Source organism: Rhamphochromis sp. 'chilingali' (assembly GCF_963969265.1).
Source record: "Rhamphochromis sp. 'chilingali' genome assembly, chromosome: 21".
Classification (NCBI taxonomy): Eukaryota; Metazoa; Chordata; class Actinopteri; order Cichliformes; family Cichlidae; genus Rhamphochromis; species Rhamphochromis sp. 'chilingali'.
The window spans coordinates 7,227,692-7,255,318 of NC_137949.1; the positions used below are offsets into that span (position 1 = coordinate 7,227,692).

Here is a 27,627-nt window from a genome sequence, read left to right on the forward strand (position 1 = left end):
ACACAGACACACACAGACACACACGCACGCACTTAACCAGATTGTTTGCAGGTCAGAAAGTCTCGGTGCGTAGTATGCTTTGGATTGCACTGACAAATTAAGACTGTTGCTTTTGTTTGGCGACTCAGTGAAACATTGAGTTGACTGTTGTGACAGACCAAAAGAAAAAAAAAAGTTGATGAAAACATATCGGGGATTTTGCAAAAGCTGAACAAGTAACAAAATATTTTTTCTTTCTGCCAGATGATATAACCTTGCAATATAATATCTTGTTGTTACAGCAGCATTCAGGACCAGAATAACACGCTAACGGAGTCAGGGCCACAAAAGTAAGTGATCCTTTAACTTGGTTTGCTATCAGTTAATTATTAAAGGTTTATTCATACATGTGAACAGACTCTTTAGATCACTTTGTTTTAATACAGAAAAAAATCAACTATGACTATTACTTTATTGACATTCAACAGAAACCTTTGCCATCATGTACTTTGGTTTCATATTGTGCTTTCTGGTGCTTATGTTGCATCCTTTAAATGACTGACCTCCTTTCTGCTGTGTGGATACTCACTGCAGGTATATCTTTTACTAAGTCAAACTAACATTTATCCAGGCCTGGGTTACAGAGGGCTGCAGTCTACACAGAGACTCGAAACGTGCCCTAAGCAATTCCAAGAAGAAATCGAGGAAAAGAGGCTGTAGGGCCGGTATCCAGGTACACATCAGACGAGCCTACAGATCGGAGATTTCCCGACTCGTCTGGAGGCGTCCCCGGTTTCTGCTGCCAGTTACCCTTCCGGATTTGATTGGAAACACGTACTTGCAGCCACTACAGCGTGGATCCTGCCCATCTGATGCTCTGGATTTTGCCGATTATCTCCCCACCGCTGGGCCCTCACAGCCTGCATCGCACAACCGGTGGTTGGTCCCGCCGGTTCCGTGGCGCTGCTGGAGACCTCGCGTGCGGACACAGTGTTTGCTGTCAGTTCCATGCCGACAGAGCTGATGGGAAACCTGTGCTGCCAGCTTTTAATCGGATTGCGCTCTTGAACGCCCGCTCCATCGCAAACAAATCCTTCTCTCTGAATGAGCTCTTCACAGGGAAAAACCTGGACTTTCTGTTCCTCACTGAAACATGGCAGAGGGATGGCGAGTTTATTCACCTAAACGAACAGTGTCATGCAGACTGCTCTTACTTGGGCGCCCCCCGTTTAGGTCGCTGTGGTGGAGGACTTGCTGTTGTCTTTAAGGACAGTTTCACCTGCAGAGGTATGCAAACTGAAAACAATTCTTCTTTTGAGTCGCAAACAATTAAGGTGGGCTCTACGAACATCTTTTATTGTGTTTTAGTCTATTGCTCTCCTGGCCCTGCTACTGAGTTCTTAAAGGATTTTATGGACTTCTTATCTTCTATTATCAAGCTGGAGAAAGTTTTAATTCTTGGGGATTTTAACATTCATATTGATGATGCCTCACCTAACTCTGCAGCTGAACTTTTATCTATATCTGAGTCTTTTAACTTTGTCCAACATGTCTCCGGTCCAACCCATGTAAAAGGCCATACCTTGGACCTTGTTTTTTCCTTGGGCCTCAACATTGGCAATGTGTTTGCTGAGGATGTACATTTGAGTGATCATAACTGTATCTTTGTTGAACTCAATTTTAGCTCTAAACAAACGCCTGTGAAGTTAAAAACTCATAGACGCATAATAACTGAGACTACTGCTGAGAGGTTCTCCATTATGTTTGACAGGTCTCTACTTTTTACCGGAAACTATGTAAATGTTCTTATTCAGTCTTTTAATAGGGAATGCACATCCATTTTGGATCAAGTGGCACCTATTAAAACAAGCTCGGCTTTACAAAAGAAGGCATGCCCTTGGATAAATGAGTCTATCTTAAACTTAAGGAGAATATGCCGCAAAATAGAACGACTAGGGAAGAAAACCAAACTTGACTACACAGGCTCCATCTTCGAGATCTCATGCTCTCCTTAAGTGACACGGTGAAAACTGTTAGATCAGAATACTTTTCTAGACTCATAACAAAAATAAAGAGAAATCCCAAGTTTCTTTTTGACAAAATTAGTGCAATTGTCTCCCCAGATGTGATACCTTTAGATGTACTCTCTAAAGTAGATAGTAATAAACTCCTCCGATTTTTTGTTGATAAGATTAATGACATCAATGCTAAAATCTCCCCAAGGCTTTCCTGTTCTCCGAGTCAGGCACTCCCTTTGTACTCCTGGTCGACTTTTACAACTGTAACATATGATGAAATAGCAGCCCTGGTGGACAAAATGAAGCCATCCTCAAGCCCCTCAGCCATTATCCCCACTAAGCTTTTTATTAATGCCTTTGACACCATTGGTCCTTGGGTTGTGAACCTTTTTAATGTTTCCCATTAGACTGGGGTGTTCCCCAGCTTTTTTAAACATGCCATTGTGGAACCAAGGCTCAAAAAACCCAACCTGGATCCAACACTATTTCAAAATGTAAGACCTATGTCCAAACTCCCATTTATGTCAAAACTCCTTGAGAAGGCAGTAGCTGTCCACCTTACGGCATACTTGGAGAAATATAACATCCATGACCGTTTTCAATCTGGGTTCCGTAAGTTGCACTCCACCGAGTCAGCACTACTGAAAGTTACTAATGATATTATGATGTCAGCAGACTCCGGAGAATACACAGTCCTAGTCTTGTTAGACCTTACCTCAGCCTTTGATACAGTCAACCATACCATCCTGATAAACAGACTGAGAGACCTGGTTGGGATGTCTGGCTCTGTTCTAGACTGGTTTTCATCTTATATATCTGAAATGAGTTTTAGTGTGTCTGCAAACCAGATCATGTCGGAATCTACAGAGTTGTTGTGGAGTTCCTCAGGGCTCTGTGCTGGGACCTATTCTGTTTTTAATATACATTCTTCCTTTAAGTCAGATAATACAGCAGTTTCCTGAAGTATCTTATCATCTTTTTGCTGACGATATTCAGCTATATTATTCTTTTAAGCCTGCTGAAGCTCATAAGCTCTCCAATCTGATTGACTGTTTAACCACCATTAAACAATGGTTGAACAATAATTGCTTACAGCTAAACCCGGTCAAAACAGAAACTTTGATTATTGCACCAGGCAGTGAAATACCTGATATTAAACGGCGACTGGGTGACTTTGGTTCCTCACAGAAACATAACCTTAGAAACCTGGTTGTATTTTTGATGAAGCTTTTTCTTTGGAGGGACATTTAAATCAGATAGTAGGAACCTGCTTTTTTCACTTGAGGAACATTTCTAAACATCCATCGTGTCAACAAGTGAACTCGAGATGATAATACATGCTTTTATCTCTACAAGACTTGACTACTGTAACAGCCTGTTTACTTGTCTAAACATGAAAGGGCTAGCCCGCCTACAGGTTGTTCAAAACTGCATCGAGGCTACTGACCCGCTCGAACAAGGGTGCTCATATGACCCCTTTTTTAAAGTCGCTGCACTGGCTACCAATCAGATTCAGGTTCCATTTTAAAATTCTAGTTTTAACTTTCAGAGCATTACAGAAAGTTAATGCCCCCCACATACCTCCACTCGTAACCTGAGGTCATCAAACCAAAACCTTTTAGTGGTCCCCCACACTCATTTTAAAAACCGAGGGGAGCGATCTTTCCAAACTGTTGCACCCAGACTGTGGAATGCACTTCCCCTACTACTACGGGGCTTGGACTCAGTGGAGACCTTCAAAAAGCAGCTAAAGACATTTTTATTTCAAAAACCTTTTAATTAGACCAGGGTTTTTGTGATGTATTTTATGACTGTATTATGTTTTTACCTTGTAAAGCACTTTGTGACATATGTCTGTGACAGGTGCTATATAAATAAACTTTACTTACTTATGTACTTACTTATTTTTGGAACCATTTCTGAACTATTAATGGTTAACTTGCCTCTGTGCTACCTTGATTTTAGCTTCTAGTCTTCTCCTCCATGGAGGGCAATGCTCCTTGTGGCTGTTCATCTTGTAGCCAAGCATCTATCATGTTCACTTGTAACCTGCAGTTATCATTCTTATGATTTTTATATTTAACATATGTTGATACTTATTATAGACATTAACTGTAACTCCATTCCCTGTCTGTTGCCAGTACTATTGCTGTTTTTTCCACATACTATAAACCAGGGGTCGGCAACCCTAGGCACGCGTGCCAACTGTGGGTTAACTGATGGCATGACCATAGCTGGACTGGCCATGCTAATTAATTTTCTTTCTTTTTTTTTTGTAACGGTATAAACAATGAAAGGTGGTGGATTGGCCAGATGCTGGCCGGTGTGTAAAAATAACTAAAGTTATTTAGTGGTGGCTATGGCGGAGCTTGCACAGATTCAGTAACATTAGCAAGTGGTGGAGGCCGGCAGGTGGATCAGGGAGAGGGGAGGCAGGAGGAGCAGAGACCCGAGGCAGCCGCTGGTCCGAGTGTCAGGTGAACTGAACTTCAGGTAAGAAGTTATGACCTGCAGTCTATCTGGGCCAGATATAAACCAAGTTTAGGTTGAGTTTATTTTCGTTGTGCTAACTTTTTACAGTCAGTTACAATAACTCGTACAGCTACTAGCTAGCATGATGGAGTTTCTATACAGCTGGGTGGGTGCTATGATGTTACTGATAGTGAACTTTATTTTATTCATAAGGTTAGTTAGTAGAGTTGCCAACCGTCCCGTAAAAAGACGGAATCGTCCCGCATTCAGAGAAATTATTACGCGTTTTATGTTGAGCTGAGAAGGGACGCAGTTTGTCCCGGACTTCAGCTAGGATGGAAAAAGACACAAAGGTGGATTAATTCTGTCGTTACGCTGTCAGCTGCCTCTTCTTCTCCTCTCATTCTCTCCCTTCTCTCTCCTGTTGCTACTTTAATCATGAAACTGATCAATGATCAGTGTTGGGAAGGTTACTTTTAAAATGTATTCCATTACAGATTACAGAATACATGCCCCAAAATGTATTCTGTAACGTATTCCGTTACGTTACTCAATGAGAGTAACGTATTCTGAATACTTTGGATTACTTAATATATTATCATGCTTTTTACAACTACATGAATGTACTATTGCTGTGTGATTTATTACTGTTACTGAAGGTCCGCGACTCCGAACTGTAGTAAAGGGACCTCTGACTAATACGGCGGGGTCCCTGTTGGCTCGTAGCCGAAAAATAGCTTTACTTTGTTGTGTGGGTCAACTTTTCTTGTGAGAGACAGAGAGAGGCATTGAAAGACTGCTCCAACGGAACTTATTGTTTTCAGAGGAAAACAGGAACACGGTGTACAGTCGAGTCTTAATAGCTTACTTACAACTGGGCTCGTCAGGCTCTCTTCTTGGCTGAAGTGGTTATTATTATATTTACATGCTTCCAGCTCCCGTTTTTCCTCGATGACAACTCGTACCTTTCCACTCCCCTTTTTCTCCCTCCTCGCGCTCACAGACACATAACGTGTATGGCAGTCCATTCTCCCTGCAACACGGACTACACTGCCCATGATGCTACATTCTTTAGAGCTATGCTTGTAGCATTCTGCCTGTTAGCTTAGCACAACAACAACAACAACGAAAAGGCGCTCTCACACCCAGGAAACACACAGTCGCAGAGAGAGAGAGAGAGAGCGTGTCGCCCTGTAACCATGGCAACCGTAACGCTGCCGCCTGGAACAACAGAACGTAGCTGTCAAACAAAACCCAAACAGTCCTGACCCGCGACTATATGAAACAGGAAAGTACCGCAGTGTAATCCATTTATCTCAACAAAGTAACTGTATTCTGAATACCACCTTTTTAAACGGTAACTGTAACGGAATACAGTTACTCATAATTTGTATTTTAAATACGTAACGGCGGTACATGTATTCCGTTACTCCCCAACACTGTCAATGATCTCTTTTGTTTGTTTATCGCCCACTTTGCGCCAGAACGGGGAAGCCAGCGGATGTCGCGCTAAACAACAGCAGCACGTTTAAGCTTGATCAGATGTTGTTAGAATTTATTTAATATTAATTTCTAGTATCAGCTGATGTTTGCTGGAGCCACAGCTGTAAAGCTGCTGGTCATGATGTTGGTTTGGATATGTGGTGAGAGGGAAACATGAAGATGAAACCAGGAGATGTCCTTACTGAATCATCAGAGCTGAACAGGTGATGGAGAAACAGGTTTACCTTTTAGGTGACATGAATGAGTTGAAGGGAAGTTATGAACTGTTTCTGAGAGACAAATAACACCAGGATCTGTTTCTTTGTAGCTGATGCTGGTAACTGTGCAGGGGTGGATCTAGCAAAGTTCTGCCAAGGGGCCAGGGAAAGGGGGGCACAAAGAAATACTTCCTTATTCTCATTTAAAATGTCTGGCTGTTATTAAATAATTATCTGAAGCTTACAACCAAAGTTTTTATCTGATATAAAATGTATAGAAATCATACATATACCAACTAGACTGTACATCAATGTCACAACAGCATTTGTTTTCATTCAAAGGCTTTATGGCTTTAATACCTGGTTGGCCGTCTCTAGTCAAAATGCCCGGGCTGTTTTTTTGTCCCAGTCCAGCCCTGGGCACGACACGCAGTGAATTAATCTGAGAAGGTGCATCAAAAAATAAATGGCCGCGCCAGCGGTGCACATCACAAATCAGCTTGCATAGACACATTAGTTGTGCTGCTTCTTTATGACGGTATCTTAGCTAACAAACCCAAATACCAGATTCAACTTGTAATTGGCTAAAAATAACTTAGCCTACTGGTCAGAGGGACGTTGTTAGCTTTCCACATTCTGTTACGTTTCGGTGTTGTCAGTGTTTTGTTTTTTGCGTGACTGTCATGTATTTCCTGCTTTACTTTGAAAGTCTGTGTCATCTTAGTGTGTTCAGTTTACGCTTCCTTGTCTCGTCTGGTCTAATTTGCCCCAGCTGTGTTTCCCTCCTGTGGTCCATTCCCTGATTGCTCCTTCTATGTATTTAAGCCTTGTGTTTCAGTATGTCATGTGCGCGATCTGCCCCCGTGTTGTAAATAAAAAGTTTGTTGTAAATAGCTGTAAATGGGTTTTGTCAATACTTTCGTTTTGAGACACTTCCGTTTTGGGGATTTTGGTGGAGAGCCTTAGTGGTTTTTTTTCGTGTGTTTTTTCCTTATTTTTATTTTCCTGCGTTGCACGCCGGTTGCCTAGGCCGGGGTGTAACATATGGGGGCTCGTCCGGGATTGCCTTCGCTGGGGGGTCCGGGGACCGCCCCAGCCTTTGTCGTCTGCTGGAGGGTCCGTGGGACTGCTCCAGCCTTCATCCGCCTTCGCTGGGGGGTCCGAGGGACCGCTCCAGCCTTCGTCGTCTGCTGGAGGGTCAGTGGGACCGCTCCAGCCTTCATCAGCTTCGCCTGCCTTCGTTTCAGCCATCCGCCTTCGCTGGAGGGTCCGAGGGACCGCTCCAGCCTTCATCCGCCTCTGCTGGAGGGTCCGGGGGACCGCACCAGCCTTCGTCGTCTGCTGGAGGGTCCGTGGGACCGCTCCAGCCTCCATCAGCTTCGTCTGCCTTCATCCGCCTTCGCTGGGGGGAGGGTCCGTGGGACCGCCCCAGCCTTTGTCGTCGCTGGAGGGTCCGTGGGACCGCTCCAGCCTTCATCCGCCTTCGCTGGAGGGTCCGAGGGACCGCTCCAGCCTTCGTCGTCTGCTGGAGGGTCAGTGGGACCGCTCCAGCCTTCATCAGCTTCGTCTGCCTTCGCTTCAGCCGTCCGTCTCCGCTGGAGGGTCCGAGGGACCGCTCCAGCCTTCATCCGCCTTCGCTGGAGGGTCCGGGGGACCGCTTCAGCCTTCGTCATCTGCTGGAGGGTCCGTGAGACCGCTCCAGCCTTCATCGGCTTTGTCTGTCTGGATCAAACTTTTCACTTGGGGTTACATGTTTGATTTTTGGGTGGGGGGAAATGTTACGTTTCGGTGTTGTCAGTGTTTTGTTTTTTGCGTGACTGTCATGTATTTCCTGCTTTACTTTGAAAGTCTGTGTCATCTTAGTGTGTTCAGTTTACGCTTCCTTGTCTCGTCAGGTCTAATTTGCCCCAGCTGTGTTTCCCTCCTGTGGTCCATTCCCTGATTGCTCCTTCTATGTATTTAAGCCTTGTGTTTCAGTATGTCATGTGCGTGATCTGCCCCCGTGTTGTAAATAAAAAGTTTGTTGTAAATAGCTGTAAATGGGTTTTGTCAATACTTTCGTTTTGAGACACTTCCGTTTTGGGGATTTTGGTGGAGAGCCTTAGTGTTTTTTTTTCGTGTGTTTTTTCCTTATTTTTATTTTCCTGCGTTGCACGCCGGTTGCCTAGGCCAGGGTGTAACAATTCTGACACTTCAAAAGCTTCAGCACAGCATCAGCACCACGGAGATACACAGATACATCCGTAGACTCGAGACGCAATGCATTTTTGGGACTTTCAGGTGTATGGACCAATGTTTTATTTTCTGATCAAACCACAAATCTTTAATGTGCAGCTGGATTTGTCTCGCTTTAACTGGCTGAGTTAATGCCAGTTAATGCAACATCGAAGCAGCTGGAATCCATAGCTGTGCGTGTTCATGGAGCTTGCATTTTCACCTGCTGGACATCACTATCTGACAAGTTTAACTGTCTTCAGAACATTGCAGAGGCCTATTGACAGTATTTGGCTCTACATGTCTGTGTGAGCAGATTTTCTCTCACATGAGTCCTCAGGTAGCCGTCTGAATGCTGGACACTCGGAGACCTGTGTCTCTGAGTGGGAGACCAAAGATCACATTAACATGTGTATCTCTGTATTAACAGACATGCCATATTGGCTTAGTTTATTTTTCTTATCATTGTTGTGAGGAGACCATAAATAGCATTTGTATTTTCCGTTGTACAGTTCATTTGCTGTTATGGATAAAAAGTGTCTTTTTTTGTTTCAAAGTAGCTGATAACTATTCGCTGATAGCTGCCAACATCTGCAAACAAATATAACTCTATAAAATGGTTCTATATATTGTGTAACTGTTCATATAGAGCATTATTAAATTTATTGCTAATGCAATCATATGGCACACTGACTTCTGAGGAAATTTTAAATGGCAATCGCCATCAGAAAGGTTACCTACCCCTGCTATAAACCCTACAGTCAGTTTACATGTGGATCATCTACTAAACACAGAGTAAATCGTAAAAACAAATTGAGCTGGTTTTTGCACATTTATTAAAAAACTGAACTTACGTCTTTTTATGTACATGAGACATTTATAATTCTCTGTAATACTATTTATGGCATGAAAATATTAGACTTTAACACCATTGTAGTTTTTAAACAAAACGACATATAATAGAATGACACTGACCTGTCTGTAAGTGTGTAAAAACACACACTTGCATACTTATTTACAAAAATACATTTTACATGAAATGCACAAAAATTACCAGCATGAATGTGACATCTAGCTTATGTATACAGTAACATACAGTGACTACAGCAAACATTCACCATCACAGAGTCTGCGTATAATCGGGATTTCAGTCTAAGTAGCATCTGAACCAATGTTTTTCCCTGGCATTCACTCTGCATGTCTTTACAGAGATAGACTGTAACACAATATAATACACAATAATATTGCTGCTCTGCAACCACACTCTCAGTCAGTGATACTCTAAGAAGCAAATGTGCGGCTCATCTGACTTCAACTTTGGAGAAAAACTTCCGGGTTCCAGGATCAGCACGGCTCTCTTTCAGTGTGTCTGACAGAGTGGTTTTGACGATTTTCCTGTCGGCTTTGGAGATGTTTGTCTTGAGTTTGAGCAGAGCCGAAACATGTTTTTCACTGTTGGTGACAGAAAGAAGAAAGAGTTTAAAAAGAGATTATTTTCTCTATGTAAAGTCAGAGACTGTGAAAAAAGGATTGTCATGTGAAAGCTGCCACATTTGACATAGAAAAGAAAAAATATAAAGAAATTTGAGCATTTTTTTTAGCTAAATATAATCTGCAATCTTTTATTTCACTTTCAACATACGAATAACAGAAAAAGTTATAACTTCACTGATCCCGTCTAAACTTGTGTTTCACTGACATGTTATGTCTTTTTGTGTAACCAGTTTTCTGCTCCTGACACACATCCTTCCTGCAAACACTAACAGCTGTCATTAACACTTTACTACACCTCTTTAAACTGCTGAGAAGAGGGGAGGTGGAAAATGTCTCAGCCCACCTCTGTTGGAAATGTGACAATAGGTGGAGCTACTTTTAGCTCATGTTAGTTCCCGTGAATGTAGCTCATCCTGCTCACAAGATCCGAAACCAATTAAGATGTTTCGCTCAGTCTGCTTCCTGTTTTCCCTCAGCTCTCTCTGAAAAGTACGATTGTTTATCCTGACCTAATGTCTCACAAACCTCTTATCATGATATAGTTCTGTCCTTATTGTTTATGTTACAGTTGATACAACAGGTCCCAAAAAACGAGAGCACATTACATTTGTGTGAGTTATACTCTGTATGTTTCTGTATTAAAGTAAATAATGTCTGAGTCAATTCAAAAGTTACCTGAGGTCGGGATAAGCAGATCCCAGTGAAACGATTTGCATCTGTATGGCAGGAATATCTTGGAGTTTTAGCACTTCTGCAATCTTGGTCAGGATTTCCTTTAACCAGTCTTGTTTGGATCCCTGTGAAGACAAATCAGTGACGTCAGTTTAGTCTGCAAGTTTCCCCAAACTGTAATCAGCATAGCTGCTGTTTTTGGAAATAATGATGCTTTTTCTTCTGGAGTAATTGCACTGGAACTTCCAGCTGGTGTGTTAAATGTGAAAATGAAATTATCTGAAGTGCCTCAATGCTGTGCTTTATATTAACTAAAGTGTCATATAATCATATAGTGTAGTAATGAATGGACGTGGCCCAGATATTAAAGGCCTTAGACTGCATGTCTTTTAGTGATAGAAATGTAAGAGACTCCTGCCCACGCTTGTCTGCAGAAGTTGATAACAGGGAACATCTGCCAGTGGAAATTTACTAGAAGGGACTATGGAAAAGTCGCAGCCTCGCCAGAGCTGAGAAAAGATGTCTTGCAGCTAACAGACAACAACCTATAGGTATGCTATGCAATGTGACTACTGAATGCTTGTGTAATACTGTTGTTTAGACTAGAGCGGGACACCCTGTGATAAAACTGGTAAGTGCACATCATTATTTCAAGATTCGCGGCAGAGTGTCATGCAGGACGCATCTCCTTTCCAGAAGTAATAAAAGTGTTAAAATGGTCTACTGAGCAGTGTGTTGTCTTCCATCAGATGCTTATGATGAATCAAAAAACTTGGTGAAGTGTTGATATTTAACACTGGTAAATATATGTGAATTTTAAATTCTTTCAGTTACACAGATGTTGTTGATGTTAGCTGAATTTGTGACTAAGGTTGTTTCACCCTGTCAAACAATGTTATGCTGATCAGTGTTTGTGCTTGATTGATTTTATTTGTGTCTCAGTTAAAGTGTGCATTAAAGATCAAGTCTCACCATTCTGGCAAACAGCTCGTGCAGTCTCTCTGCATTTTCTTGCACAGTCTCGTAAGCCTTCAGCTGATGATCCTTGTCCTTCAGTTTGACCTCTCCTTTCAGGAGCCTCTGGACATATTCTACTGTCATTTCCTGCTGAAGCCGACCAATCAGCTCCTGAATGTAAGTAACAAAATCATATTTTAGTCCATTGATTTAAAAGTTGGTAATAATGGCTTCATAGCAAAGTTTCACGCTGTCATGTTTCTACCTGATGACAGGATTGAGTCGAACCCTGAAGTTCCTGAAGCTGGTCTTCAGTGCTGTTCAGCAGCTTCTCAAACGTGTTCTTCTTCAGCCAGTCACTGGTTCCCACCTTCTTGTAGTGTGGCTGTGTGAGGAACAAATAACACATTGTTTTAAAATCTTTGATTAAAACATATTAGGATTTAATTCTGAGGATTATTGATATCTGCAGTTGTAAAGAACTTACTTTGAGGATCTTGTGCACAGGAGTTAATAAATAAGTGTGGGCAGACTGTTTCATCTCAGTCAGGACCTGCAAACAGTTTTCCCGCACATTCTCTGGGAACAGATCGTGCTTCTCAAAGAAGTCCCTTTAGACAGACCACACAGGACACATTAGCTCACAGTGAAGTATTCTCCTTTTATGATGAAGTTAAAATCTGAATTTCCATCTAACTGGATCAGAAACATACCTGAACTTTTCGACACAGCTGAGGTTTGCCTTTATGAAAGCTTTGCTGTGCGGTTTGTTCTGCTTAATGATGTCTTCATGAAACTCTTTATACCTGCAGAAGATTAAAAACAGTTTTCACTTCTATTATCTTGTTATTACCAAACATTAAACTAAAATGTATTTTCAAATGACAATATTTAAAAGACAGCCTTGTGAAGCCTTGTTACCTCTGCATGAAGTCTGTCAGGTTGGATGTTATTTCCTGGGCCTTGTGTCGGTCTCTTACAGTTATATGTGCTGATGTCACCATGCCGTTGATCAACTGAAGACAAATGTATTGACAAATCAGTGGCAGTTTCAAGTACTCAAAGCACTTTACACAGCAATGCACTTCCATCATTTTCAGATCCAGTTAAGCACCAGGAACCAAACCCAGTGCTTTACAATGTTAGTGACAAACCCAAGTGATTAAACTACAGAACCATGGGAGGGTTTGAAACTGTGACGCTGATCTGACAGTAAACGAGTTTCTATAAATGACCCAAACAAAAATGACGGTCCTTTCTTTGTTTGTTAATCTTTTTCTCAAAGTTTCTAGAAGTCTTTTTCAGTTTGGTTAATATGTGCAGCAGGCTGGAAAATATTTGTCTGCACATTTTGTTCTTCTATGATCAAAACAATGTTCTGTCAATATTTCACCACAATAATTTTATTGCACAGTTCTGACATAGCAATGTATACAAAGCCTCTAATCATGGTTAGTAATGGTCAACAATTAGAAGTCAACGAACCCATGATAAGGACCCTTAAAGCAGGCCAACACAAGTGACGCCTTTCACTTTATATTAACACCTTTTTATAAAAGCATCAATTTCAGCCTCTTTTATATCAAGTTGTAGCAACTCTACGGCAACTGTACCTGGATGACATCATAGGCCACAGGACTGGAGTAGCAACCATCATATCTTGTCGGCTCCTTTCCTTGATCCCACTCTTTCTTTGCTTCATCCAATACTCGGCCAATATAAATCATCAGGTCGCTCTAAACACACAACAACACACAGCTGTCACTTTTAAACCGCTTTCATGTGTAAAGATTTAATTACTGACAGTAATAATTACATCTACAATATTATGTTAAAAAAAATTAAACCAACAACTCTTTGATGCTTGTCTTGCACATCTCACTTTAAGCCCTGCAATGACCATACTGATTAACTGGATACACGCCTCAGATACACTGTGTTACCTGTTGTTTGCTGAGGTACTGCTCCTCCAGAGGTTTCAGTAACTCGTCAGGAAGCAGGTTTCCCAGCGCTTCAGTATTGATATTACTGGCCAGCTCAGGTTTTTCAAGGATTCTGGTACACAGAGCAGATAACACATGAGTTTCTATAAACACCCCAAGTTGTGTTTAGTCTACAAAAATGTCATTTTATTTAGCACATTAAGAAAACAAGAAATTAGCCGTTACATTTGTATTATTATTCACTATCTGTAATTGCTCAGGTATTTATTCTTCTAAAACCAATGAAGGACCTCACACTGACAGACATCCTCATGTTTAGGCACAGAAAGATGCTGCTTCAAACAATAATTGAACTGGTGGCTTACCCTGGATAAAACTCCTTCACCCATCGCAGGAGGAAGCTGCAGTCCTTGTCATCCAGAACAAAGTCTGCAATCTTTTTGAGTCTTGCGCTGAAAGTTTGATGGTACTGTCTTGCATAAAAGTTACAGATGTCCATCTCTGGTGGGTAGCAGTTCTTCACAACATCCACCACCCACTCCATGTCTTCCTTCAGCTGCTTGCCCATGGACTGGATGTCTGCCTGGATCGAGGACTGGTTCACCTGATCACCAGTGGGGCTCGATGGGTTCTCCAAACGACTATACACTAATTCATGGAGCACTTTGTCATGGTGCTCCTTCCACTTCTTGGGCCTCCAGGCTGGTGGTGTCTGGCATCTTTGTCTCCCCAGGTCCTGCTCTTCCTCAAGCTTGATGGCTTTCACTGCTGATATCAAAGCAAACACCTCTTCCTCACAGCTGAGAGAAAGACTCTGCTGCACGGTCTGCTCTAAACGCTTTTCAAGGGCTTCATAGTCTGCAGCAAGCTTTTTTACTGCTTCCTCGTGAGCTTTGAGTGCATCAGCCTCTGTTATCTCTCCAAACAGATGTTTCTCCCTCTTGATCAGTTGTTGAGTGGCTTCAAACAGGTATTGTCCTTCAAGGCATTCCTCAAAAGTAGGAGTCACTGGTGGACAAAAACAAAGATAAATAATCTTTAAACAGTTCATATTTCTCCTAAAATAAGGTATTTAACATTTCTGGAAGAAATGGAGAACCTTATTTCTGTAATAGAGGTGTTTTTTACACATCAGCACTATTTCGTGGAACAACCGTAACATCAATTTCCTTTCTTTTTTTAATATGTCACACAAAACACAATTTAGTTGAGATACAGAGGGTTAACAGGAAATAGCTAATAACAGCTGGATGTATGTCACCTACCAACTGGCCGCTCTTCTTCAGTAGGTGATTGGTGTCCATCAGTAGTGGAAGGACCGTTGTCGCTGGGTTGACCTGTGGGGCTTCGCCAGAACTTTTTAAACCATTTTCCTCCAGCTCTTAAAGTTTGTTCAGGAGAACTGTTGGACGTGCCTGTTGTGGATGAATCCGACTGTGTCCGCATTCTTCTCCAGGTTGTAAAACGTGACCAACAGGCCAAGAAAGGTGCTGAGAAATCTGCAATTTTAAAAAAAACCTGCTTTAATATACATTTTTTTAATATGATTGGCATAAACTAAACATTTTAGCCTTGTTTATAGCATGACCGTGAAATTAAAAATAGATTAAATCCATTCTAATTACAACAATATGCCAAAGTAAGTCTGTAAAAAGTATTTTTGTTGCCAAACAAACTATCCACATTATATATATCAAAAAAATTCATTAAGATTCTACTCACATAAGCTTCACAGTCACTGCTTTGAAAGTAACTGCAGCTGCTGTGAGCTTTTATGCCTAACGAGACAAGCTCCTCCCGCTCAGACGATGTAGGGAAATTTCAGAGAGACCCACAGAGCCACACATGCAATCCCTCCCCTTCCAAAGCGCACACACACACACACACACACACACACACACACACACACACACACACACACACACACACACAAGCGCGCGCACACACACACACACGTGCGTGCGCACACACACACACACAGAAAGCTGTGCTGTTTTTAGCACTAGCACAGAAGCATTTGTCTTATGTGGCTTCTGGACCAACTTCTCTTAACAGGTACTTTGTCGACTGTTAGGAAATGTTGTACAGTCTTTCATACTTTCTTTATGACTTTCATGATCCTGTACTTTTATTTTTATGCCATTAGCAAGTCAATTGCACAACAACACTAAAAGCTCACTAGAATGTTATGTTTTTAGCCATTTAGTGTTTATTTTGTAACCAACTAAAATTGATGGCCAGAAAAAGTGTAAAAAGGTGATGATCCTTATTAAACATTGACCAGCCTTAAGTACACCGTCAGTGTTTTTTTGTCTGCTTTTTAAAGAAAAGATATTATAATCAGTATGACTCACTTATTTGTTAGACTCCTAAATAAGCTAAAGGTGGAAGTTTGTGATTTTGTGAAAGTAAAAAAAACAGAACCATGACAACTAATAATGCCAAACCTCAACCCAGACCACCACACTCAACCAGATTTTTTTGCAGGTCAGAAAGTCTCGGTGCGTAGTATGCTTTGGATGGCACTGACAAATAAAGACTTTTGCTTTTGTTTGGTGACTCAGTGAAACATCGAGCTGACTGTTATGACAGACAAACATAAAAGCAAATGAAATAAAATGTTTGAAAACAAATCTGAACAAGTACTAAAATGATTTTTCTTTCTGCCAAATGATGTATCCTTGCAATTTTCTGTTGTTACAGCAGCATTCAGGACCAGAATAACACACTAATGCAGTCACAAAAGTAAATGATGCTTTAACTTGGTTTGGGTATCAGTTAATTATTAAAGGTTCATTTGTACATGTGAACAGACTCTTTAGATCTGTTATTTTGTTTTAATACAGAAAAAGTCCAGTATGACTTACTTACTTATTTTGGTTTCATATTGTTCTTTCTGGTGTTTACATTGCATCTTTTAAACGACTGACATCCACTTTGACCTTTCTGCTGCTGTGTGGATACACACTGCAGGTATATCTTTTACTAAGTCAAACAAACATTTATCCAGGCCTGAGTTACAGAGGGCTGCAGTCTACACAGAGACACCCAGATCTCTCTCTCCCTAGCTCTTCCAGTATAGGGCACTGAGCTGTTCCTGGGTCATCCAGGAGAATCTCTCCAGTGTAGGGGTGTGCCTGAGAGCCTTATCCCAGCTGGATATGCTTGAAAGCTCTCACCTAGGAGGCTCCCTAGTCACATATCCACACCAGTGGCTGCTTTCCATGTGGAGGAGCAGCAGTTGTGAGTCCCTCCGAATGATTGAGATTCTCACCCCATCTCTAAGTGAAAGTCCCCCTACCCTCTTAGAAAGGTTATTTCCAGCATTTGTATCCACAGTCTCATGTTTTTGGTCACTACCAAGAGCTCTTGGCCATTAGTGAGAGTAGGAACATAGACCAGCTAAATGTCACCATTTAATTTAAGACAAATAGCATCAAACACCATTTCTACAATTTGTATGAGTCTTACAGTCCTTTCAAAAGGACACAGTGGCCTCTTTGTTGATGCCACATTAGTGGCGGTTGGGCAAACAGAGTACACAGACTTTCTGTTCAAATTAAAAGGAACAACAGCTTGGTCAGGCAGAAAGGATTTTACTCAACATTGTGGAAGAGGTGCCAGGAGATGAGTTGGAGCAAGGCAGGATCAGACAGGAAGGTGAAAGCTGAGAGGAAGAGATAAAAGCTTTGAGGATGCCCAACAGGGAGAATGTGTTTGTAGCCACCACCTATAATAATATGTATTGTTTAATGCAGCGCCCTGAAGGCTTTAAGTATTATGATGTCTAGATGGAGAAATGACAACAACACATACACGCACAAACCCCTGCGTAGGCTCCTCTAAACCCTTTAGCTCTTTGCTCTGTTGCGCTATATAAACACCAGTCCATTTAAGATGCCTTTCTTTCTTTATCCTGATCTGGGAGATGTAATTATTGGACTAACAAAAAGAGAATGACAAGCACACACTCGTACACTTTGGGAGGAAATCCACGCAGGTGCAGGAAGAACATGCAAACGCTCCACATGAAGGCCCCGCTTGTTGCTGTAGAGCGCTAACCACTAAAGTGAGGCACAAAAGGTCAAAACCAGTTTTGTTTTCTTGCTCTGGTGTTTTTTCAGATCTAAGGCAATTGTTCTTCCCCTTCAAGACCCTCTATGATTTCATACAAAATTGCAACAGCAATTGAGAAACATTCAAAGTGTCTCTTTTGCAATTTAAATGACTTCAACTGATTTTTATAGTAACATTTTTGTCAGTTAAAAGTGTCAGCCACATTCGACCTGTGTGGTTTTTACTGCCTATAACTTAAATCTGCTGCTGTGATACAGTAACAGTCTTACCGTTCACTCTGTAGGATCTGCAGGATCTGCGGGGGAAGCAGCGGGGAAATGTCGAACACATTTTTCCTTAATGCAGCAACTAACAGTCGAGTCTCAGCAGCAGATCAACTCAACTGAGTCGAGGACGAGATGCAAATAAGTACGCAAATACCATTTGATGTGAGGATGTTGGCAAAGTCACACAGTGAGAAACACTTCTCCGTTTACTGTTTTTGCACCTATATGGGCTTCCTCTGAGTTTGCACCTATGATATGAGAGTGAAACTGTAAAACCTCATAGTGGGTGAGATGTGTTTAAGAGGCAAAATCTCACATTCACTCAGGAGCTTAATAACTTAATTCCACATATATATATTTTGCACACATAATACTTGCTTTTGTACAACTACTGTTCATAAAACATCTAGGCAAAAGGAGGAACATAAAGAATATTTTCACTTCCTTAAGAAAAACAGAAGTGTCAGGCCTGAACAGATTTAACACTATTTTCTACTATTTGCCACAAAAATGTGAGGTATCCTCCAAACAGCGCTTAGCTTACATGCATGTGACCTAAACGTACTGGTATTGTTAACAAAAGAAGTAGCAATACATTTATTTCAGGGCTATGAAAGACATTTAAGCTCTGTTAAAAACTGCAACTAAATCACTGATTGTAATGTCTGAGTACTCTGAGGCCCAGGAACAAAACCAAAACTCCAAATGGGCACCCTGGACTGCTTTGAAAAATGTGAAGGAAGTCATACATTTAAGTATATCTTTACAGGTTTTTCAGCTTGTCTTAATCATAAAAAGAAGGAAAAGTTGTATGGCCCTATGGCCATTCATACATAAAATAAAGAGAGGATGAATAGTTGCTACTACCAATAGTACCTACAAGAAACTGTTTGCCATTTTTCTTTTCTTTTCACAGGTTTCTGTGATTCTTTCATTTGAAAGTTTAGAAAACACTCATAGCTGGATGTAAAGTTTAGATTCCCTTAAAACCCAAAATCTTAACTGATTATTATATTTCAGTTCTAGTTTTTTGTTTTTGGGGGAGTCACATAGAGGAATTGTATCTTTTTACACAAAACATGTTGATGTTGATATCTCTCTGTGTCTCACGCACATATAGACTGTACTACCCCTTATCAGTAAGCTTCCTATTTCAAACTCTACTTGAGCTTTTAAAAAGATTACACACCTAATTTGTGTTTCTCTGGTTTCAAAAACAGGCTTTCAACCTATTTGGGGATAATAAATTAGTAGAAATTAGTAGAAATTTATCCTACCGTTTAACTCTGAGTTCGAACTGACAGTGGAAAGTGGAGTTTGACAAACGTGATGGAAATATAAATGTTTAAATTGCCAACAAAGTTAGGCCACTGGAGAAAATGAAATTTTGAAGAAATCTGCTGGTCTTTTGATCTGAGATTGTTTCCTGAAATAAAATATAGAGAATCCATTTCAGACTTTAACCAAACCAAATGTAAAATAAAGAAATTGTTGCTCTAGTATATTCATGTTTCAAGTATTACCCCCCCCCCCCCCCCTTTTTTTTTTTAAATATAATTGTAGGGGCCTTTAACTTGAATACATGAAGATCATAAATTGGGATGCTGTAAAACAAGCTTTTTGTCTCTCCTGTTTCCAGAAGAGGAGGCGTTTTCATGTTTTTTGCTCATAATATCTTAATTTTAAATTCTTTCCCACAATGTCACAAGACATTGGTGCAACTTGACATGTAACCACAGGGTTAATACAAAATAGTCTTTGCAAAACATATGAGGCTAAATGAAAAAGTGAAAGTATCAGAACTGTTGCCTTCTAAGTTCTGTGATGGAGGAAAGCAGCTGGTGAAACAGGAACTGGCAGACACCGCAATTACCAAAGCCAGAGCGAGTGGAACTATGGTTCTGCTATAAGACAAGGGAGACTTTACAGGAAATAGCCCCGTTATTATTCATCTGCTGCTGCATTTTCCAGATGTCTGCAGTTATTAATGCTGGGATGTTGCGAGAGGAGGTCAAAGGTGTTCTTGTCCAAGCATAACCAGGAAAAACACAGAAACCATGATACGCATACCCATAATTTCCACTCATTTTGCATTCTGAAGAAGAAAACACAATCTGAGAACATATTTACACTTTTTTTAATGTAGCACAAAAGCCTTGACTTCATATCAAAAACTAAGATTTGCTCTTTATGTGTTATCTTATGGATGCAAAAGGTCTCAAAGGAAATAAAGAACTTGACAATGAAGGTCAACAGAAGTAATTGCTTATTTAAAAATATGCATTTTTACGCAGTCATTTGGCCTGCAAGTCAACATATGAATCCTGCAGAGTTACCTGGTTTTCTGCACTCATACTTTATAAAATATATTCACCTCAGACAATCTATTGTATTTATAATGGGCCAGCAATGATATTCATTTCTTTTCTGTCCTTATTAAACAAAGCAACCACTGAACTATCACACTGCTTTTGTTGAGACTAAAGGTCTGCTACTTGGTCTTCCTCTGACTCTGTTATTCATAATCTGTGTGGTGATGTTTACATGTTAGCCTGTAATGGCCTTTTGTTGCCACACATAGTGTCATGTGTGTTCAGCCAGCTCAATATTTCCAGTAATATTGTGAAATATTAAAGCGCTCGCTTCCTAAATGTGCCACAAGCAGATGATTAAAGCCTGAACAGAGTGGACATTATCTTTAAGGATTCCTTTGATATTACAGCTGCTACTCTTTTAAACTCACTTAAGATTGTGCTTCGTCTGAAACACTCTGTGGGCTAATCACGAAATATGAACTCTTTGAAATAATTTTACTTTATGCAAATAAACTATCCCTATGAGAAATTCTATTTTAGGATCTCTAACCCACCCTTACATTTTTACAACTTAGCAGTTGTACTGATAAGTCTATTAACTTACACAGTTTTTAGACTTTCACCACCTTTGCTCGCTGGCTTATAATGATCTGCAGTACCATGATATTGACCAAAATCCACACACTATCCATCCATTCTCTTCCACTTATCAAAGGAGCTTGCAAAGAAAAGCGTCTGGACTTCTTTAAGTTACTTGAAGACGTTTCACCTCTCATCCGAGAAGCTTCTTCAGTTCTAAGGTCAAATGGTGGAGAGTCCCAGATATAAACCTAGTGGGAGTAACCCCCCACAGAGGGACAAAAGGACCCCCTGATCATCCTCTAATCGCCTGAGCCAAGGTGTGAAACTGGGTGTGGGTCCCAATCAGCCAGAGTTTCGGGTGTGTTCATTGTGAAACCTGGCCCCACCTTATCATGCGAATTCCTGAGGTCAGATGGCCCAGGATGTGAGTGGGCGTTAAGGCGTCTGGGAAGGGATCTCAAAACTGGATTATAGATGGCAGAGAGTTGGTGTCGTAAACCACCGCCTCTGTTCAAAGATGGTCGCTCACAGTGAACATAGATGGCTTCTTTCACTCCTCTTTCAAACCATCTGTCCTCTCTGTCCAAAATGTGAACATTGGCATCCTCGAAAGTTGTGATAGAAGCTGTGATAAAAGCTGTGATAAAATGTTCACATTTTGGACAGAGAGGACAGATGGTTTGAAAGAGGAGTGAAAGAAGCCATCTGTATGTTCACTGTGAGCGACCATCTTTGAACAGAGGCGGGGGTTTACGACACCAACTCTCTGCCATCTATAATCCAGTTTTGAGATCCCTTCCCAGACGCCTTAACGCCCACTCACATCCTGGGCCATCTGACCTCAGGAATTCGCATGATAAGGTGGGGCCAGGTTTCACAATGAACACACCCGAAACTCTGGCTGATTGGGACCCACACCCAGTTTCACACCTTGGCTCAGGCGATTAGAGGATGATCAGGGGGTCCTTTTGTCCCTCTGTGGGGGGTTACTCCCACTAGGTTTATATCTGGGACTCTCCACCATTTGACCTTAGAACTGAAGAAGCTTCTCGGATGAGAGGTGAAACGTCTTCAAGTAACTTAAAGAAGTCCAGACGCTTTTCTTTGCAAGCTCCTTTGACTACGATGACCTGGATGACTGAGAACCTTCACAGACATCTTCCACTTATCCTTATCTGAGGGAGCATGTCCCAGCTATGGATATGCATATGGTGAGAGGCAAGGTAAAACCTTAACAGATCACCACTTCGTCTTTCGAAGAGCTAACACACAAAAGTTAATCACCAACTAACTAACCATGCTAAATGCATGTGTTTGTATTGCGAGGGGAAGTTGCAGTACTCAGAATGTGCAAACTCCACACAAAAAGGCCCTTCCTGCTTCCTGCTGTCAGGTAACCATTAACCACCATGCCATTGTGCTACAGTCAAAAAAAAGAAGCATGATTTTATTTACTTTATATGCACAGTCTGTGTAAAAAATGTAATATCTGTTGTTCAAAAGAGCAAACCCAGTCAACATGAAAACTCCAAGTAAATCTGCTATCACTGTAAACATCAAACTACTTATCAGGCTGAACCTGTACAACAGAGTGACCACGGATACTCCAAATTTCTCTCGGGTTTTCTTTCCGTTCAAAACTAACACAATGCCACAAACTGTCATTTATTGGAAATCATCATATCCGTTTTCTTGTGAAGCAGACTTGACCTTGGAACAATCATATGAGTGTTTAAAAATAGTTCTGCATGTGCTTAGCCAAGACTTCATTTTTAGAAAGTGCAAAAATATAGGAGCTCTAACACAACCTTGAGCAGCACCAGTACTCATTGCTTTCAGCTGGGTCACAGTGTTATTGACTTTAAATAAGAATGATACAGTTTAATGATTAGGAGGGTACATCCAATTATTTTAGCTTGTGGAAAAAAGAAAAGAGTAGATAGCATTAAATGCAGCGCTAAAATCTATAAAAAGCAGCTGAACATAAGCTGTGATCTTCAAGATGTTTTAAAACAAAGTGCATAATGCTATGTTTTGTGTGCTATGTGTATGTGCATAATGCTATGTGTGCTTCTCTCAGGACTTCAGACATTCTGTAAGCCTGTTTTAGTGATGCTCGAGTCACATTTAAAGGATGACAGGGCTCTTGACATTGTGGAGAAAACACTGGCACAAAAATACCCCTGACTGTTATGGTCTTTTTATATGTGAGCAGCAGCTAGCAATGGTTTGTGGTTAGTGATCAGAGGTATATCTAGAAGACTGGCATGGACAGCAAAGAGAGAAACTATGAAAGGAGACCAAGAGGCAGAAATACAATCACCAACTGCAACAGAAACAGAGCAGTCTCTAACAGGGGCAGGAGGGCGAGGAGGGGGTGTTGTTCTGTTTTGTCAAATAGCTAGATGATGAGTTAAAGACTTGCTTAACCTCTGCGGGGATTATTGTTTTATAAATCAAATGTTGTTTTTGTGCCATTGCCACGTTCAAATTATTTTAAAGCCATTGCTTTGGATTATGGTTGAATATCCTTTGATGAGGAACACATAACTAAATGATGTGGCATAGTGGTGATGTAAAGGAAACATACTTGAATGGGTTCTTTATTAGGAAGATACACTGTGGTTTGCTAGCTGATGCACACTTGTCAATGGTCAACATGACTGGCAAGGGACTCATAACAGCATGTAAATTACCAATTACATTTTCCATCCACCTGTTAGTGCTGTCTTTGTGTCGCGGTCTTGCAATGGTCAGTAGTTTTGATAGGTTGGACTATCAACATCCAGTCTCCACCAGATTGTTATCTGTAATAATCAGGTTTCGTCATGGCTCTAGTTCACAAAGCGTTCTCTTGGTTTCCAGTCTTTACTACATGACTTCTGAGTGCACACCCCTTTAATACCCACTGACCTGTGAAGTTGATCTATTTCATCTGGAAGATTCTGGCCAAATACTTACCAGTCATTTGAATCACCTTACCACAGAAACCAGACATATCATCATATCATCATCAGCTTTTTAGCACCGTTAGGCAATCTTTGACATATAACTTGGCCTGGACTAATTCTCCTCTCTCCCAAAGTTGCCCTCTCGGACTGTCTGACCAGTTTTTTCAAGCCTTCTCAGTTTCTCAATTCCAGAAATAAAAACTTTGAACTATAAACTGTTAAGTCTTGGGTCCTGCTGAGGAGTCTTCAAGCCAGTGCTGTTGTAACACTGTATGAAAGATGAATGTCTTTCTTATCTGCAAAAGTTCAGCTCTAGTTTGAGGACGTGCCTCTATTTCAGTATTTCAGTGCCTTTATTAAGCCAGTTCACTGCTTCACAATGCCACTCTGACAGCGGAACAATGATCTGAGTGCGTGTATTTTATAGTTGGTGAAATGAGTGTGTGTTAGTGCTAATATGGTACAATATGGCTAAGAGCCTACATTAGAGCAAATAAGAGCGTAAAACCTACATTGATAGAATGACAGAGGAAGCAGATGCCACAAAGCAGGCAGTGCTTTTCAAAGTAGGGTGTTAATAGCACCTAACTTTGAACTTAGGGCCTGTTTATGCTAATCAAACTATTCTAATTTTTCTAAAATTACAAAAAACCTCCAGCAATTTCACTTCTAAAATTCAGATTTCTCAGATTTGGAAATTGCAGGTTTCTAACATTTATGTGACCTAAATTTGTAGGATACATTCCATAGCTGTTTGATTAATGTGCAGCTTATCAAACAGGTTTAGGGCGGTTGTGCAGAATGTAGTTGACTCATATGATGTAGAAATTTTGTTAACGTTTGTGCTACATTTGCATTTAAACCTCTGTAGTGGAGGGAGTGTGTCTTTCTGAATCACAGAAGCTCGTCAGAATAAAAAAGTCCATATCGACAGATGGGTTCCGACTAGAGCTGGGCGATAGAACGATAACGATATGTATTGCGAAATAACTTTTTCTCAATAGAAAAATTAAACTATCCGATTGTTCAGTCTGACGTCACTAGCCGTGTCTGGGCCTAAACTCTGCTGCAGGTCCACATATCAAATGATCACTGTGGCATTACTGAGAGTTAAAACACTGTCTTAAGTCTTTCATCTTTAATAAAATTATCAGCGTTATCTACCAGGTGTAACAACTGAGTTTAACATCCAGGCATCCATGAAAACGGAATTTATGACATTTAACGGAGTTAGAAGTTAGCAGGAAGTTAGCTCGCTAGCTTCCATCTAAATACAATATAGCATGTCCTGACTGCGGGGTTTTGGAAACAAATTAAAATGTACAGCTTTCTTATCACTTCCAACATAAATGAAGACAGAAAACTAAACAGCAGTGACGTTTGTAGGGTTACTGAAGTTTGGCTAGCTGGTCATGATGTGCTACGTGACCGCTAGCGACACAGCTATGTTAGCATAATATAAACAAGCTAACTTTTTTTCCACTCGATAAAAGTTAACGTGAGTGTTCTCAGTGGTCAGGAACAAATGTAATCGCATGGCAGGATGCTGTAAAAGGACCAAACTTCAGCCAGGAGAACAACTGAGATAATCCATCCACAATACGAGGTTAGTCATTCATATACTGCTGCATGGGCTGGGCTGTAGTTACATCCTAAGGTTTTAAAAACTGAGCTTAAATAAATGATTAGCGGTAATAAAAGCCGAGGGAGGTCAACAGTGATCACTGACTTTTTTTAAGGAACTTTTTGAGATTAAATAAAAGAAAATACAAAGCATTAAACATGTTAACAACACAAAAGCCATATAAAATGCACACTACTTTAGGCCCGGAAGTAGGATTCGTCACGTCATCACTTAATAATCGGATTGCGATAGGCCTCGCCGCTCTTGTCCTCTTACAAAAAAAAGAAAAAGAAAAAAAAGAACAGCCAATCCAAATTAAGTAGCGCAGAGCCGAACCAATCACAGCCGCAGCGTCACGTCACGTGACTTGTTACGTACAGCACAAGTGCCAAGCCGCACATGTGTATTTGTTTGGGAAGCAGCCAGCCGCCGTGCCGCCCGGGTAATGGAGGAAATGAGTGTGCCGACTAGAGAAAAATCAACCGAGAGAGTGACCAAAGGTTACCGAAGAGAAAACAGATGATGGTTCCAATGCTGGAGAGATTGTTGAACAGAAGAGCCATAGAAGTTCTGTAGCGTGAAGGTATTTCGGCTATTTAAAGTCTAACAAAAAACAGAGTAGCGCGCACTGTAAATTGTGCCGAAAGCAAGTCTGGAAATACAATAAAGCGGTGCATACTCAGTCTCTGACTGGAAGCGCTAATTCGTCATTCGGCTTTTGTCAGACTAAAGTAACTGTTAAAACTGTTTGAAAAGCTAAGCTATACAACAAGGAGAGATTGAGAATTTCATTTTAGTTCTCAGTTTATTTGATATTGACAAAAGTTAGTCAATTTTGTCTGTTCTTCTGTAAAACAAACTAAGATTTATTTTTAGAATTAATATTTTGTTTCTAAGTGGAATTGACAATTTAGTCTGTTTTGTTTGTTCTATTTTGAAACTTAAACGCTTTAGCGGCTACCTTTGTGTAGTTTGCAATATTTGCCTTATATTTTATTTTGCAATATTTGATTTATTATGGGAAATAAATATTTAAATCAAAACAAGCTGCTGATTATTTCACATTTTACTTGTGAGCAACAGCACATTTAAATCTTACAAATATAGTTATTTGGCTTATATCGTGATATAAATGAAAAAAACATATCGTGATATGAAAAAATCTTATATCGCCCAGCTCTAGTTCCGACCCAGTGCTTTGAGTTGAATATATTTTGATGGTTTAGGATTTATGTTTAAGTTCATTTAGCTGTCTTAAGCTCATTCTGTTTGGCATAGGTTGCCCTGTTGTAGTTCATTGTTTATAAGATTCCCCTTGTGTCTCCCTCACCCTTCATGTGTTCCAGTAATGTCTTTGTCTCCTGTCCTCTCCTCTTGTTTACATGTGACACATTCCTTCTGTCATGTGTGTTTCTCCCACCATCATGTTCTGTTAGTGCTTTGTTGTGTCCATGTCTCATGTCCGGTCCCCTTTTCCCCTCTGTATGTTTTTAAGTGTACGTGTTCTTTGTCTGTCCGTCATTTCCAGTCCACGTCTATCTAGGTTTCCTGTTTTATTTTGACAGTCACGAGTTTTCCACGTTCAGTATGTTTAGCTTTGCTTTCCAGGTCTCTCTAATTATCCGGGTTTAGTTTTATTATGCTTAGTTTTCCCAGTTCAGGTGATCTTCTGTTTAGTTTATTATTTATGTTTCTCCTAGTTTGTTGTTTCTGCCTTAATAAATGGCGCCCTTTTAGTTACTTCCCGTTTTCATCTTCTGTGGTCTGCATTCGGGTCCTCACTTAAAAGAATCCAAACGATCTGTCTACGCATATCGTGAGAATGTCTGTGCATATACACACAGAGACGCAACAAAATCAAGTCAAGACCATGTATTTAGGGATCTTATCTTGCAGTCGTTGTCTTTCGATTCTCTCTGCGTTTGCTTCACAGCAGGAAGTTAGGAGGGAGGCTTTTGATCTTGTTACACTGATGATCAAACATTAAAGGATGTGAATAACATCCGGATGGCATCTGAAAACTCCCTGTGGATGTAATAAATGTTGTGATTTGTCTGATATCTGTCCATTATATCTTATTTATTATAGGTTACTTAAAAATGACTGCAAACATAGTAACTGAACCAAATGGCCTCCATGATTAAACAACTTATCCACACAGATAAGTTCATCTCATTGGCAGCTGTCAGCTGATGGCTCAGTCAGTAGCTTTTTGCACATCCAGCTTTTAAATTTGGTTTAAACAACTTATTTAAGCTGCTGTAGTTTGGTTTAACATTTGGCGAATAATATACGTATTATAGGTTTGTTTTTTTCTTTGCATGTTTTTGTTTATTCCTGTAAGTCTTTGCAAAACTAGACAA

General features: G+C 40.6%; 1 protein-coding gene across 1 annotated transcript; it reads right to left on the minus strand.

The window, feature by feature from the left end:
* Positions 1–9,108: 9,108 nt before the first annotated feature.
* LOC308389322 (tumor necrosis factor alpha-induced protein 2-like) lies at positions 9,109–15,250 on the minus strand. Its single transcript, XM_080870662.1, has 12 exons — positions 15,172–15,250; positions 14,715–14,948; positions 13,815–14,457; positions 13,450–13,561; positions 13,120–13,242; positions 12,428–12,522; positions 12,220–12,312; positions 11,994–12,117; positions 11,772–11,891; positions 11,522–11,677; positions 10,553–10,674; positions 9,109–9,835 (listed from the first exon to the last, which is right to left on the minus strand). The coding sequence occupies exons 2-12, from the start codon at positions 14,893–14,895 to the stop codon at positions 9,685–9,687; spliced, it is 1,920 nt and encodes a 639-aa protein (XP_080726788.1). The 5' UTR covers positions 14,896–14,948; positions 15,172–15,250; the 3' UTR covers positions 9,109–9,684.
* Positions 15,251–27,627: the final 12,377 nt, after the last annotated feature.